This window comes from Natator depressus, chromosome 3, assembly GCF_965152275.1.
Source record: "Natator depressus isolate rNatDep1 chromosome 3, rNatDep2.hap1, whole genome shotgun sequence".
Taxonomy (NCBI): domain Eukaryota; kingdom Metazoa; phylum Chordata; order Testudines; family Cheloniidae; genus Natator; species Natator depressus.
Genome location: NC_134236.1, coordinates 99,730,131 through 99,746,153, shown reverse-complemented (window position 1 = coordinate 99,746,153; position 16,023 = coordinate 99,730,131). Strand labels below are relative to the sequence as shown.

Genomic DNA, 16,023 nt, shown 5'->3' with positions numbered 1-16,023 from the left:
GGTAATTCACTTTGTTCGGTCTGTTACTACTTGAAACCACTTAAATCCTACTTTCTGTATTTAATAAAATTACTGTTTACTTATTAATTAACCCAGAGTATCTATTAATACCGGGGGGGGGGGAGGGGGGTAACAGCTGTATATTTCTCTCTATCAGTGTTAAAGAAGGTGAACAATTTATGAGTTTACCCTCTATAAGCTTTATTCAGGGTAAAACGGATTTATTTGGGGTTTGGACCCCACTGGGAGTTGGATCTGAGTGTCAAAGACAGGAACATTTCTTAAGCTGCTTTCAGTTAAGTCTGCAGCTTTGGGGCATGTGGTTCAGACCCTGAATCTGTGTTAGAGCAGACTGGCGTGTCTGGCTCAACAAGACAGGATGCTGGAGTCCCAAGCTGGCGGGGAAAGCAGGGGCAGAAGTAGTCTTGGCACATCAGTTGGCAGCCCCAAGGGGGTTTCTGTGAGCCAACCCGTCACAGGGTTCATAGGGGCCTCTTGGCTTGAGCAGAAGAGCTGTAGGCGCACTCCTATATGCAAACCAGCTGTCCAAATTACCCCTCAGGGGGGCCACAAAAACACAAGACTTTATTTTGCCTACAGTGGGTACTCCATAGTGCTTAATAAATAATGCCACTGGCTTAATCACTTTCCAGTCAACATACACACACAACTCACATCAGTATTATCAGAAAGTGTCCAACTCATTAACTAAAAACTAGACTCCAATATCTTACTATAATAATTATAATACTCTAAAACTTTTCTTCTTTTTACAGGTTTGTTTTCAGCCCTCAGTGATTATTTGAACATTTTTGTTATGTGAATTTTCTTGTTTTTAATCATCTCTTGCTGAAATTGCATTACCAAGTTTGTTTGAAATTACATCATTAGGGCTATTTACTAAATGTACTTTAAATCTGAAAATATATCACATATATTGCTTTAATATAGTCTTTAGAAAGGGCGATAGCATATATGAGACTTAATTTTTAAACACTGTTACCGTAGCTGTTTTCGTTTAGGTTGGCTTAGTAACACTGGTTTATTTTGTTTTATAACACAAACATTACACCTTTGCATAATTTAATTTTCACAATAAAGAATCAGAAGGGGGAAATTCTGTCTTCACTGTGAATTTTCATATTAGGCCCCCCCATGCCTGACAGTTTTCAAAATGGGTGTTCCCTGTTGCATTTGCAAAGAGTGAAGATGAATGCAGGTTAAGTTGAACAATAGGAACTGTTTTAAACCCTGGGCACTGCTCTGTCCATGTTCTGAGTTGCTTCCATCCTAACTTCCTGCATTCCCTATTTTCTTGGTGTCCCATCAACAACAATCCCTCCAGTTCCACTGATAATGATGCATCTTCCCAATTTTACAAACATTTTAATATAAACACTGAAAACAAACAGATGCCCCCCAGACCCCTCACCCCATGTTCCTTTAACCAGAGGTGTTGGCATAAGCAACTGGCTGCTCCTGCAAAAGAGCTACACCTAATCCTTGTTTCAATGCATCACACTGGGGTGTCAGTGGCTCTCCTGGCTGGTAGTACTTAAGGACAGAGGCATATATTATCATTTGTTTCAGCATGTCAAATGTTTGCTGTTGGGGGCCTGCCCAATCCCACTCAACATGCTGCCTTCTGAGCTACTGAAGCCAGGTGTGGACAGAACTTAGACAAAAAAAATTATCACTCTTATTGAGTGCTGTAGACCCCATTCACATCCACTGGAGATGGCATGTCTCTGCTTGGTCTACTTTCAGGCTCTTTGCGTGAGCAGATGTCCAACGTGTGTCACCTCACACTGATTAACATTTTTTTGTGGGTTTAGGTTTATATTCTTGTCCCTGCATCATTGTAGAAAAGCTTGCAGTTTTTGGTCATGGTCTCATTCAGTTTTTGTATTGTTGCTCCTTTCATCTACAGTGAAGATATCATCTCAAATTATTTTCACTCCAGGCAATCCTTCCTGCACCTGGGGGAGTCTTTTCTGGCACACCTCCTGTGCTGGGCTTATGCCCACTGACATGCATAGTCAGCTGTAGCAACCAAATGGTGATGCAAGGGTTGTCAGCATGCTGGACATTTTATTCTGACTTTCATAGATTCATAGATATTTAGGTCAGAAGGGACCATTATGATCATCTAGTCTGACCTCCTGCACAAGGCAGGCCACAGAATTTCACCCACCACTCCTACAAAAAAAACCTCACACCTGTATCTGTGCTATTGAAGTCCTCAAATCATAGTTAAAAGACTTCAAGGAGCAGAGAATCCTCCAGCAAGCGACCCGTGCCCCATGCTACAGAGGAAGGCGAAAAACCTCCAGGGCCTCTTCCAATCTGCCCTGGAGGAAAATTCCTTCCCGACCCCAAATATGGCGATCAGCTAAACCCTGAGCATATGGGCAAGACTCATCAGCCAGATACTACAGAAAATTCTTTCCTGGGTAACTCGGATCCCACCCCATCTAATATCCCATCACAGGCCATTGGGCCTATTTACCATGAATATTTAATTACCAAAACCATGTTATCCCATCATACCATCTCCTCCATAAACTTATCGAGTTTAATCTTAAAGTCAGATAGATCTTTTGCCCCCACTGCTTCCCTTGGAAGACTATTCCAAAACTTCACTCCTCTGATGGTTAGAAACCTTCATCTAATTTCTAGTCTAAATTTCCTGGTGGCCAGTTTATATCCATTTGTTCTTGTGTCCACATTGGTACTGAGCTTAAATAATTCCTCTCCCTCTCCAGTATTTCTTCCTCTGATATATTTTTAGAGAGCAATCATATCTCCCCTCAACCTTCTTTTAGTTAGGCTAAACAAGCCAAGCTCCTTGAGTCTCCTTTCATAAGACAAGTTTTCCATTCCTCGGATCATCCTAGTAGCCCTTCTCTGTACCTGTTCCAGTTTGAATTCATCCTTCTTAAACATGGGAGACCAGAACTGTACACAGTATTCCAGGTGAGGTCTCACCAGTGCCTTGTATAACAGTACTAAAACCTCCTTACCTCTACTGGAAATACCTCTCCTGATGCATCCCAAGACCGCATTAGCTTTTTTCACGGCCATATCACATTGGCAGCTCATAGTCATCCTATGATCAACCAGTACTCCATGGTCCTTTTCCTCCTCCGTTACTTCTAATTGATGTGTCCCTAGCTTATAACTAAAATTCTTGTTATTAATCCCTAAATGCATAACCTTACACTTCTCACTATTAAATTTCATCCTATTATTATTACTCCAGTTTACAAGGTCATCCAGATCCTCCTGTAGGATATCCCTGTCCTTCTCTAAATTGGCAATATCTCCCAGCTTTGTATCATCCGCAAACTTTATTAGCACACTCCCACTTTTTGTGCCAAGATCAGTAATAAAAAGATTAAATAAGATTGGTCCCAAAACCGATCCTTGAGGAACTCCACTGGTAACCTCCCTCCAGCCTGACAGTTCACCTTTCAGTAGGACCCGCTGTAGTCTCCCCTTTAACCAATTCCTTATCCACCTTTCAATTTTCCTATTGATCCCCATCTTATCCAATTTAACTAATAATTCCCCATGTGGCACGGTATCAAACGCCTTACTGAAATCTAGGTAAATTAGATCCACTGCGTTTCCTTTGTCTAAAAAATCTGTTACTTTCTCAAAGAAGGAGATCAGGTTGGTTTGGCACGATCTACCTTTTGTAAAACCATTTTGTATTTTGTCCCATTTACCATTGACTTCAATGTCCTTAACTACCTTCTCCTTCAGAATTTTTTCCAAGACCTTGCATACTACAGATGTCAAACTAACAGGTCTATAATTACCCGGATCACTTTTTTTCCCTTTCTTAAAAATAGGAACTATGTTAGCAATTCTCCAATCATACGGTACAACCCCTGAGTTTACAGATTCATTAAAAATTCTTGCTAATGGGCTTGCAATTTCATGTGCCAATTCCTTTAATATTCTTGGATGAAGATTATGTGGGCCCCCCGATTTAGTCCCATTAAGCTGTCTGAGTTTCGCTTCTACCTCAAATATGGTAATGTCTACCTCTATATTCTCATTCCCATTTGTCATGCTACCATTATCCCTAAGATCCTCTTTAGTCTTATTAAAGACTGAGGCAAAGTATTTGTTTAGATACTGGGCCATGCCTAGATTATCCTTGACCTCCACTCCATCCTCCGTGTTTAGCGGTCCCACTTCTTCTTTCTTTGTTTTCTTCTTATTTATATGACTATAGAACCTTTTACTATTGGTTTTAATTCCCTTTGCAAGGTCCAACTCTATTTGACTTTTAGCCTGTCTCACTTTATCCCTACATGTTCTGACCTCAATAAGGTAGCTTTCCTTGCTGATCCCTCCCTTCTTCCACTCCCTGTATGCTTACTGCTTTTTCTTAATCACCTCTCTAAGATGCTTGCTCATCCAGCTTGGTCTACAACTCCTGCCTATGAATTTTTTCCCCTTTCTTGGGATGCAGGCTTCCGATAGTTTCTGCAGCTTTGCTTTAAAATAATCCCAGGCCTCCTCTACCTTTAGATCTATAAATTCTTCAGTCCAATCCACTTCCCTAACTAATTTCCTTAATTTTTGAAAGTCAGCCCTTTTGAAATCAAAAACCCTAGTTGCAGATTTATTTTTGTTAATCCTTCCGTTCAGTTTGAACTGAATTAGCTCATGATCACTTGAGCCAAGACTATCCCCTACAACCCATTTCTTCTATGAGGTCCTCACTACTCACCAAAACCAAATCTAAAATGGCATCCCCTCTAGTCGGTTCAGCAACTACTTGCTGAAGGCATCCATCAGCTCTGGTTACAGGCCTATCTATTCTTCTCAGTAAGGAGTCCCCAATCACACAGACCTGCCTTTTCCTAGTGACGGTGCTATTCTCCAGTCTATCCCCTGTTCCCTCTGGCTGCAAGTTTTTTCCATTCCTATTCTCCCTTGTAATCCTCTTTAACCCATCCTGTATCCTCCTGGGGCTCATATTTGGTGTAATCTCCATTAACTCTTCCCCTTTTCCTATAGGACTTATGTGCCAAAACCTGTTCATCACATCACAGACTGTAAAGATTCGGTTCTGGAAAGTTCTGGCAAGATGTCATCAACTGTGGCCAGTGGATATGGTGACTTTTCAATGCCCTGCTCAGTGGCTTCGGGTCTGTGCAGATGTGTAATTTGCTTGATGGCTTCTTTACTACCATGCTGCTTACTCAGGCTGTTCTGGCCTCAAGAGATGCTCTGAAACCCCTGCTCTGCAGACTTTCAAGTTCCTTGAGTACTCGATTACACAGTGTCACTGGAATTTTCTTTCATGATAAGCACATAGATTCCACTCTGATGCACACATCCTTTGATGCACTCATCTTTGAAAACATCCCCATGTGCTTTTAAAATTGCCTCCATTGTCTGTGGGACTCCCATTTTTGCTTTCTGCATGGCAACTATAAAATTCTGATGCTGCACCCTGACCAGGTGCATGGGTTATATGACTGTATTCATCAAGAGGAGGTTGCTGTGCTTACTATCCTCCAGCACAAACTTTAGTTGGTACCATCTGTTATTTTTCAGATTAGTTACTATGAGATCATATTTTCCTCTGGGCTGCATTATGCTCTCACTGTACATTATTGGCTTGCAACTGCTTTTTGTAATGGTGTGTTAAACTCCAGTTCACCCTGAGGAGTCACACTGCAGGAGGTACCACTATCCAACTGAAATTGCACAAGGCTTTTCCCATTTAACATTGTTCCATTCACAGAAGATTGGTATTGTCCCTTGTTGCTTTCCTGTCCCAACAGCCTGAACCTGATATTCTCTCTGACTCAATGACAGAAACATAAGTCATCACCGTTGTCTGATGTGCCATCCCCTTCATGTACAAGTCTGATTCAATCTTTCTGAGAGCTGCTTCTGCTCTTGCACACACTGCTAAAATAGTTCAACTTACCACATTCCTTGCAATGCTGTCCTAGTGTGGGATACTACTTTACCCACTCACACTGCCTCCCACAGTAAATGCAGCTATGGATATGGAACCATGGCCACTTGCCCAACTTTGCTGTGTTCTCACTTCATGTACTTCTGGCATGTTGTGCCTCCCTAAGGTTTTTACCCTCTCAAGATTTCCACTTGAAAATCTTGTAGTGAGCTGTAGCTCACGAAAGCTTATGCTCGAATAAATTTGTTAGTCTCTAAGGTGCCACAAGTACTCCTTTTCTTTTTTGTATATACTTTGGAATGTTGTAGAACTACACAAATACTGCGAAAATACACAATAAATTGTGGATGAACTATTGGGATAAAATGAAACATCTTCACTGGTCAATCCTCCCAACTATAATTCTACCTCTTATAAACAGAAATTCCTGAATATTCTTTTTGCATGTCTTTCATAACAATGGATATCAGAAAAGGTTCTCACAGTATATGCATGGGCTCCAGAAACCTCACAGTGTGCTGCCTATGATGAAAAGGCTTAACACTGAAAAAAATCGCAACACCACTTTGGAATCCTTGGGCTAGACAAAATGTTATAAAAGACTGTTTCTTTCACTCTACTTTCTAGGGCCCTGATTCTCAAAAGATGTACACAAATACTTATCCCTGTGCACTGAGATTGGTCCCACAATAGTCAGTAGAACTATTGATGGTATGTAAAATTAAAAATGTCTGTCTGACTCTCTTTACAAGGTCATCAGGGCCTTTGCAAAAATCAAAGTTCTGCCAGATGTAGGAAGAATCTCTAGGATAGTTCCTGCATGTATTAAAAAGAAGTGTTTTTTTTAAATGATTTTTCCATGTTTGGCATCTGACGGAGAATAGCTATATTGCCAGGTTGATCTGGGTCTCTCTCATTTAATAATTTCCCTGCCATTGCGGTGGCTGTAACACTTTGGTCTAATTTCAGTTGTCAGGTTTAGTGTACGGGTGCTGGCTGGTGTTGGCGGTCTGGGATACATAGGAGTGCCGAGTAAAGTGGGCTTTGGGGTATGCTGTTATTTATGTCTGCTGCTGCATATTTGTACCTTTAATAAAGTGGAATGAACAGTTTATTCTCAGTCCATGTCAGTCTTTGCAGTGTGCCTTCCATCTCCATGGCAACAAAGATAGCAGGCCACAGGAACCCAACTACCAGTCTTAAACTCTATGACTATGACCATCTGAGTCCCAGGAAGTCCTAGAATTAGGACTAGGGCTGTCCAGATGCAGCCAAGGTCTGCAAGGTTAGATGCTTTCATTACAGTATGTTTTCTAAAATTTGGATGGAATCCTACAAGGAAGGGTTATAAAAGTGGCTGCAGCAGATGAAAGTCCATAAAAAGAAAACAAGGAAAGGCTGGGCTAAGGTATGCAAAAGCATTGACTCAAACTGTGACAAGGCTGTGGACCCAACCGATCTCACACCAGTATAGATCAGGAGTACCTCCGCTGAAGTCAAAAGAATTATGCAGTGGTAAAACTAGTGTGAATGAGACCATAATCAAGCCTAACGTGGATCTCTTTCACCTCAGGAAAAAAAGGGGGGCCTTTTGTCTGGGTCTATTCATATTCCAGAAAGGGGTTATAGTACTTTTTTGTATTATGAGAACTACTGTCACTGACACACAGAGAGACCCTACAATGCGACAGCAGTAACAACCTTCAGCTCCTTTAGAAACGTGCACTACATTTACACAATCACATGGAATGGTGCAGGTTCAATTTCATGTCATGTTCCTTTGCTACGAGAGCCAGCAGAGGCTATCAGTGCTATTGAAGCAGCATATTCAGCTCCCTTGTGAATGGGGAATAATTACCTGCTCCACAGCATCACCTTAAGCTAAGTTTAGCCTAGCAACTGCTGTGAATTAGGGCAAACTCTTACAGGGAAGTAAGAGCATATCAGAATTAGTTAACAGTCTTATTCAGGAGAAGGTTTGGAAAGGAGTGAACTCATCTAGCCAGGAAGAGAAGAGATCCAGAGGACCATATGACAGGAAGAGAAGCAATCCTAGGGTGGAATGAAACAAGCCAGCCCAAGGGAAGAGCCCAGAATGTATTTGCTAGCTCTGGAGAGGAATGCAGTAGCACAATCCTGTTATCCCAAAGACCTGGGATGTCTTGGGGACAGCAGAACCACACTGCACTATATATTGATGAACCCCTTCTAATAGACATGGTTATGCAGAGGTGTATTAATGATAGGCTGCAGTTTCCCCCAGTTAAAAGGAGGTTTAGCCACCACATGAGGCCTTAAGAGCAATGCAAAACTAATTTTAAAAAATCATTTCATGTTACATCAATATAAAAACCAACAAAAAAATACCTGAACAAATTTTCCCCACAAATGACTTTTATGACTTTTCAGGAAAAATATGACTCAGAGGATGAGATCTTGTATAGCAGCTCTCCTCCAGCAGCAGTATTTGATCACTAAGAAATGAATAAGCCTCCAAAACCAGGGATTTATAAGGGACAAGCTGACAAAACCTCACCACTGAGTACACACAGTATTTGAAAAACTGGATATGTAACTACCTATTCATTCAGCACATGAAATCCATGACTCCAAGAGGATAGCGGCAGGGAGGAATGGCTTTTGGGAAATATTTTAAATAGTTTCAATAAATGACCTATTTTACACAAACTAACTATTCAGGGCTACATTACAACCAAAGAGCATAGAAGTTGCATTGTTGGAAGGCAGTGTGGAGTGTGGCTGAACCAGGGAAGTGTTTGAAGGCATTCTGCCTTGTGAGGATACATGGCTAGCCTACACCTCCCACATTAAAATAATTAGATATTTAAAATTAAAAGTAAGCAAGCAAACGGCACATTTTCAACCAGTCCACATCACTCAGATAAAATACTGCATGTTGTTATTTTGCAGCCTGATACCCTTATCCTTTATTTCCCCCACTGAGATCTGTCACCTCTCGTTGTCTTTGTCTCAAACTCTCTCCTCGGGGCAGGGACACTATCTTTATCTGTCTGTACAGCTCCATATACGCTGACGGTGATTTATAAACAAAATAATAATGGCCAGCCATGGGGCATATTTAGAGGACCCATAGCTGGCCTTCAGCCCTCATTTTGGGCAACCCATTGTAAGTTATTGAAGGGCTTACAAGTTCAAGGCCTTTAAAGCGTACAAGGCACTAAAGATGCTAGTATTCCATAGCAGCCTATGTATTTTGCTTTTATTTTGGGGCTAGTTTGGTCTCTTCATGCTCCCATCATGTTCTCTTTGAATAACTATTCTGATCATTTTGCTTTTTAGCGTCTCTCATAGTTTTATACAAAAGCACAGTCTTTCCTTCCCTTTGCCTCTTTGTTCTTTCATCTGGCTCCACAGGATCCATTAATGCTTTGCATTTACCTTTCTTCCACCTTTTCACAATGACAGCTATCAGCTCACGAAGCTAATTATCTACAGTCATAAGATGGAAGCAAAAGAGAAATGAACAGGTGGACTGCCCTTATTGTATTGTGATTTGGAATACAAATCAAGACATTTCAACAAAAAAGCAGTTGTGCACTGTACTGGCGATTCACAATACCATCGTATAACATGTTAGATACCCCAAACAGCTGAATAAAAGAAAGAAAGATTTCATGCCAGAAACTTATCAAGATGAAGGAAAATACTGCTGCCAAAGAAAGCTCAGCATTACCTGGATAGCAACTGTCTGAAAGATAAAGCAAATCTTTAAGTTGAAAGTTGGACAATACCTTTTGGTGGGTGAAGTTTGTGACCTGTTTTCTCGCACCATCCAGCTGGATGAATGTCTGAAGAATCAGCATTCACCCAGAAGTCGTAACAATCCAAGTAGTCATCAAAATGGAGTCGTATCCTGTAGCCTAAAACCTAAAAACAGTTTGCAAAGTGCACAACTTAGTAAAAGTACACTTGAGCATATTAGTCTCTGTACTACAATATATTCAATGTGCATTCAACCAACTTTTTATTTTTGTTCATGCCAATAATATATAAACAATGCAGCTTAATAAAGGGAACAACAAAAAGCAAGGCTGCAATAGATCTGAGCACCTCTCTGATTAAAAGTGCTGTGTAAATGCTAATAAGAAATAATAATAATAATATTATTCATTCAGAGTACGAGTGGCACTTAACATAGTGCTAAAAGAAAATAGAAACCTGAGAGGGGTGTCCAGAATACCTCTTTTGGAGGATAGGTCATGATAACAAGGAGATAATGAGGGTCATTATGTAAGAAGAAGTGTAAATGTGAAAGGGGAGATCCCAAAGGACCCTATTCCACAATAAAAAAGTCACCTTAATGCCTAAGAGTGAAAGAGGAATTGCATCTCCTCTTCACTGCTGAAGTCTCCTGGGTGCTAAAAGTCCCTACCATTTCCCACACTTTTCTGGGTGCCAAATGCCACTACTATCCTATAACCAGTTGTCAAAGCATCCAGCTTCCCCATGATATCTTGTACAGGGCAGTCTATTTGTCAAAAGACAAACCAAGCATTTTGAGAATTTAGGGGTGGCTTCAAATAGATCAAATTTAGTATCAAAATAAGCAACAAAAAGGAATTCATGTACTCTTTGCACTATTCTTTTTCATATTTAATTTACTCAAACCTGCCATAAGTTAAGTGTAACTCAAACTGAAAGAATTTTCAGTTTGCCACATTAGAATTTCACAGAACCCAGTGCACTCTGCCACAGAATTCAGGTCCAGCTTACTACAGAGTACTTAAGGCCTTGGTTACACTGATCTTTCAAGTCAGCATGTACAGCAGAAGACATGTCAGAAATAGATATTTCCAAAAGGAGGATATGATTAGAGGCTGTGGAGGGGCTCAGAAATGAGGGGGTGGGGAAAGAACTAAACTAAACTAGGACTATGGAAATATAATCACAGTGGTACAAAATAATGATGGTACACAAGAATGAATATCAGGTGTTCCTGTTTCCCCATTCCCTAACTTAAGAGATTTAATAAAAAAAAAAAAAGAGAGAGATGAAGATAGAATTCTGTCTCTCTCAATTACACAATTAAAATCCATGGAACTATTCACAGGGTTAGATACTACCCAAAGTAAGTAAAGGTGGCAAAATTAAACCTGTAGTGTAAAATTAGTCTGTGGAACTTGTAGCTACAGGTCAATAAAATAGAAAAATGATTACCGTATATACTCATTCAGAAGCTGAATTTTTTTAGTAAGAAAGGGAAGCACCAGAGAAAGGGGTTGGCTTATGAACGCGTATAGAGAGAGGGAGAGGTGGGACACAGCCCCTCCCCCCAACAGAGGGAGCAAGGAGAGGCAGCACAGCCAGCAGAGCCAGAAGGAAAGAGGCGGGGCCAGAGTCTCTCTGCTTCTGTCCACGCGGCTCTCCCCCCAGCCTCCGAAGCGGCTGCAGTTCCGGGGCTGGCAGGCTGCGGCTGCGCCGCCCGGCCTGCCGGAGCAGCTCCAGCCAGGCCAGAGACATCCTCCCTTGGCCCTCCCCAGATAAGGTGGGAAGGGATGGGGAGAGTGTGGGGGTCCCAGGCTAGGGGAGGGGTATTGTGGGGGGTGCTCACAGGGGTTACGCCCCTGACCCCCAGCTTCTCCCCCCCAAAAAATTTCCCCACCAGTTGCTGTCCTGGCCCATCAAGGTAAGCAGCTGGCGCACCGGGACACTTTGTTTACTTAGGTTTACCTCCGTGCATGCGGACGCTCGAGGTAAACAAACCATCTCGGCCTCCAGCAGCTTATCCTGATGGCCCGGGAGCCAAATATTGCTGACCCCTGAATTATAGGGTCGGCTTATGAATGGGTCATAAAAATTTTCCATTTTTTACTTATCCATCTTGGGGGGGGAGGGGGTCGGCTTATAAACAAACCGGCTTATGATCGAGTATATATGGTACATAATGTTATGAATGAGCATAGCAGCTGTAGTTAGAATAAAAATTCAAGGGCTATCAATTTTCATGCATCTTTATGTTCTTTATATTTTCTCTTTTAAATATAGATTTCTCCAAAATTACAGAATTGTACAGATACTTATGTATCACCATAACACTATAATATTATGTATTCATATCCATGAACATGGCTCCTTGATATTTAGATATCGTTTTTAATATGATTTTTGTACAAGTTAATACAATTTTATTCATTAGGAAAAAATATTCCACATGGTATAGCATTAGGCAATTAAAAGCCTAACAATAGTTAACACCTTCCTCTGAAGAATCTGTCACTGACTATTACTGCTAAATGCAGCACTAAACAGACCACTGTTCCAGTACAGTATTTACTGTATTCTTAATATACTTCTATTCTCAGCCTCACACTTCATTCAGGTACAGTTCTGGTGCTTACCTCAGCCACAGTGAGAATGCAGTACATTGACTGGTGTTCAGGATCCACTCCTTCCAGTTTCATTCCTACTTTGAATCCATTTTTGCCATATGGGAAGGACTGATACTGGAATGAACAAAAACAGTTTCAATATTTCAAAAGAAATACTTCCAAAGAAAGTTAAAACATTTGTGTAGTGCAAAACACGATTGTTATTACTTATCCTTATGCAGGCACCTACTCAAAATGAAGTCTCACAAGTAAGTACATTTGGGTAAATTTCAAGCTTTTAAAATCATATAACAGAAAATAGAACTCAGCGAACTATGGAAAAACTGGCTGACAGTGCAGTCATTAAAGACTTTAAAATGCAGAAAAAAAATCTGTTAGGAGGAGCTACCAGGAAAGCCACCTCAGAACAGTAGAAAATGCTGTGTTTCATCAACTTTTTAAATTACTTTCTAATTAAAAAAAACACAGTACTGTAAGTTTAATTACTTATTTTGTACAGTGACACCTTCTTGGCAATCACCATTCATGGGATGATCAGATAAAATACTCTGAAATGTCTTTTAGTCTCTACATCTCAGACCCTCAAAGATGAGTCACAAAGCAAATACAGAATAGCCTTCATACATAAAGGTGGCCTCTCACATGATAACATTCCCTTTGCTGTGTACAGTAGAGAGAAATATTGGGCTCTGACTAGCCTCTTTTTCCAGGAGGATTCTGGCAATCAATTGAGGACTGGGAACATGAGATCACATGAGAATGAAGACTAAGCTGCAGCCTTCAAAAAAGGGAAGAGGGCAGAAAGGACGTCTTAGGGAGTCAGGTACCGGCTTCCTGTTATATCTTGACACTGTCCTCCAGACAAAGTTAGAACTCAAAGTCATCAGTCCTTAATACTTTAATTTAAAGAAAAAAAGCAGAAAAAATATTAATCAAATAAGGCAAGAGAGTGAAACTCTGACACCACCTTTTGTAAACTATTAAGATTTTAAGCTACTCAGGTAAGTAAAGTATTTCTTTTGCACTCAGTGCTGTATGACACCTAATCAGTGGTCAACAAAAAATTAAAAAGTGGGGAAGGGTTTTAACATTTTTAAAATTAGGGTCATGCCCCGACAATATTCCTTCCTACAATGGGTTAAGACATAAGTATTTCTACTCGAGTTGGAATTTACACCTTGCAACTCCAGTGTAGCTCTGATCAAGCGAGCATGCTACAAACAGAAGAGCAGCCACCACAGCATGAGGAGCTAGCTGCCCAAATATATAGGTAGGATCTCAGATGGGATCATACTTGTGGCATCCAGCCCACCCCGCTGCTCGCACAACTGTGGCTCCACTTCTACCTTTAATGCGCTAGCTCTATCTAGTGTGAGTACATCTCCTTGAGATGGAAATGACATTTTATGCGCCAGCATAGACATATGCCATGACTGTAATTAATCACAAAGCAGTAAAGTGTACAATCAAAAACATTTTATTATTGCTTGATAGCTCATCTTTAACCACATTCTGTTTTTTAATCTCACGATGTACCATTAAAGTTTCATTAAAAATTGAAATAGAAACTAATAATCAATGCCCAAATCATTCCTCTAGTAAACACAGGCTTTTTCCATTAAAAGATATAACCTATGATCAGGTCATACACTTTTCTTAAGATTCAGAAAGAAGATTTTAAAAGAATATATTACATGCTGTATGTACTGATAAATAAAAGCTATGCTTTAATGACAGGGCTGCAGCACGATACACCCATGTGCCCAAAACCTTAGAAGTAGGGAAATAAGAGGAGGAAATATTAGTGCATTCCTTTCCACCTTCATACTGCCTACAACACGGTATTCAATAACACTCTTCAGTGCTCCATAAATATCTCCCTTCCATCTCTAACAGACACCCAAAAGGAATACATACAACGTAAGTTTGATGAAGCTGGGGAAACACAAAACCTTAAGAGTGATCTCACATGCTTTTATATTAGTTATATCAACATTACAGTACATCTGACTGTCATACATTTCATGCACTTGGGAAGTTATTTTGCCTTAATCACCACTGAGGTCACTGTCCAGGTTTTGCGTTAAAGTGCAAATTTCACGTAGATGGGGTACATACTGCTTTTTGGTACCTCTTGGAAGTGGCTTTTTTTTTTTAATCATCAGATTTAATTTTGGTAAGTTTATCTTAGCACACATTTGCCACTATGACTAAGAGTTACGAAATACTCAATAAGCAAACAATCTTGATGTATAACTGACATTCTAGGAATCAGCATGTAAGCGGTAACAACATGCTCAAAGGACAGGCCCCAGACGGTAAGTCTACACTGCAGCTGGGAGCCTCTCAGCCTGAGTAGACAAATACACACTAGCAGGGCTTGAGCGAGTTCAATAAAAATAGCAATGAGGACATTCCAGCTCAGGCAGAAGTTCAGGCTCTGAAGCCCACCTGTCCCTCCAGACTTCAGAGTCCAACCTCCAGCCCAATACCCCTACTAGTGAGAGTCTGTCTACCCAGGCTGGGAGGATTGCTCCTAGCTGCAGTGTAGACATACCCAGAATGGCTTAGATTTCTTGCAAAGGGGGAAGAAAGATGAAAGATTCCCTTCCTCAAATAATTCACCAAACACCAATTTTTCCACAGTTATTATAAACTTTCCAAAAATTTCAAATTGCACAGCCAATACATCAAAAATTCTGTAGTTAGCCGAGCATTATAATCCATTTTTTGTGTTACTAAAACTCCAAGTCACAAGATATTCACCATTCTTACCACTATTAAATTGAAACTCTCACAACCTTAACTATGGGTCAGCTCCTGTTGCACCACAATAACAGCTAAAGTTTAAAATGTTGTGCAAGATTGTAATTATATCATAGATCACCTAAGATACAATTGCATTGGGCTTACTATATTTACCTTTGTCACAAACATTTAAAGATTTTTTTTTTGGCAAAAGGAGGCCAGCATAGGGAATGAAAAGAATATGGAGGTTCAGGCGGTAGAAACCCTGTTTTGACAATCCCATACGATGTGAGAAGGAATAAAAAGAGAAAAACAGAAGTGGGGTCATAATACAGGAGAGTTAAAAGTATAAAATAAAAGAGTCAGTTATTTCATTTTACCGGAGCAACTGCTATTTGTTCAAGTCAGAGCTTAGAAAAAATATCTACAGAAAAGCTGATTAAAGTATTGAGAACAGTAGGATATTCTGTCTTTCCCTAACCATATGTAGGAAAAAAATATTGCAGGGGCACAACCGTTTTCTCTCTCTCTCTCACCCTCACACATGCAGTTCCTGTCCCAAAAGAGCTTACAGTTTAAGTATAGGAAAAGTGCCAAGAGGTGGATGCAAAAAACAGAGAGGGTAGTACAAGGTAACAGTCAGACAATTATGATTAGAATAAGCAGCAGTAATCACAGTATACCAGCTGCCTAGACATTTTCAAGTGTTTTGCAAGCATCACAACCAAAGGTGAGTTTTAAGGAGGGATCTGAAGGAGGACAATATACAGGCTTTGTGGATTTTTATTGGGAACTCCCTTCCATGCAAAAACGTATGCCATGGGAGAAAGCACTAAGTTGTTTGATGGGGAACTAGACAGATGGGTGACAAAGGTTAGCATAGTTGGCAAAGGAGAAGCAGAAGTTGATATTTTGGCACCCAACAAGATAAGTAGGACAGGACTAAGCCACGTT

At 40.5% G+C, this 16,023-nt stretch overlaps 1 protein-coding gene across 3 annotated transcripts in view; it reads right to left on the bottom strand.

Annotated features, from left to right (window-relative positions):
• Positions 1-16,023, bottom strand: part of L3MBTL3 (L3MBTL histone methyl-lysine binding protein 3) — a 148,964-nt gene that overhangs the window by 81,086 nt on the left and 51,855 nt on the right. For all 3 annotated transcript variants that reach the window (XM_074948407.1, XM_074948406.1, XM_074948408.1), the window contains exons 8-9: positions 12,331-12,435; positions 9,724-9,859 (exon numbers count right to left, since the gene is read on the bottom strand). In XM_074948407.1, the coding sequence (XP_074804508.1) occupies positions 9,724-9,859; positions 12,331-12,435 (241 nt within the window). The remainder of the gene's footprint in view (positions 1-9,723; positions 9,860-12,330; positions 12,436-16,023) is intronic.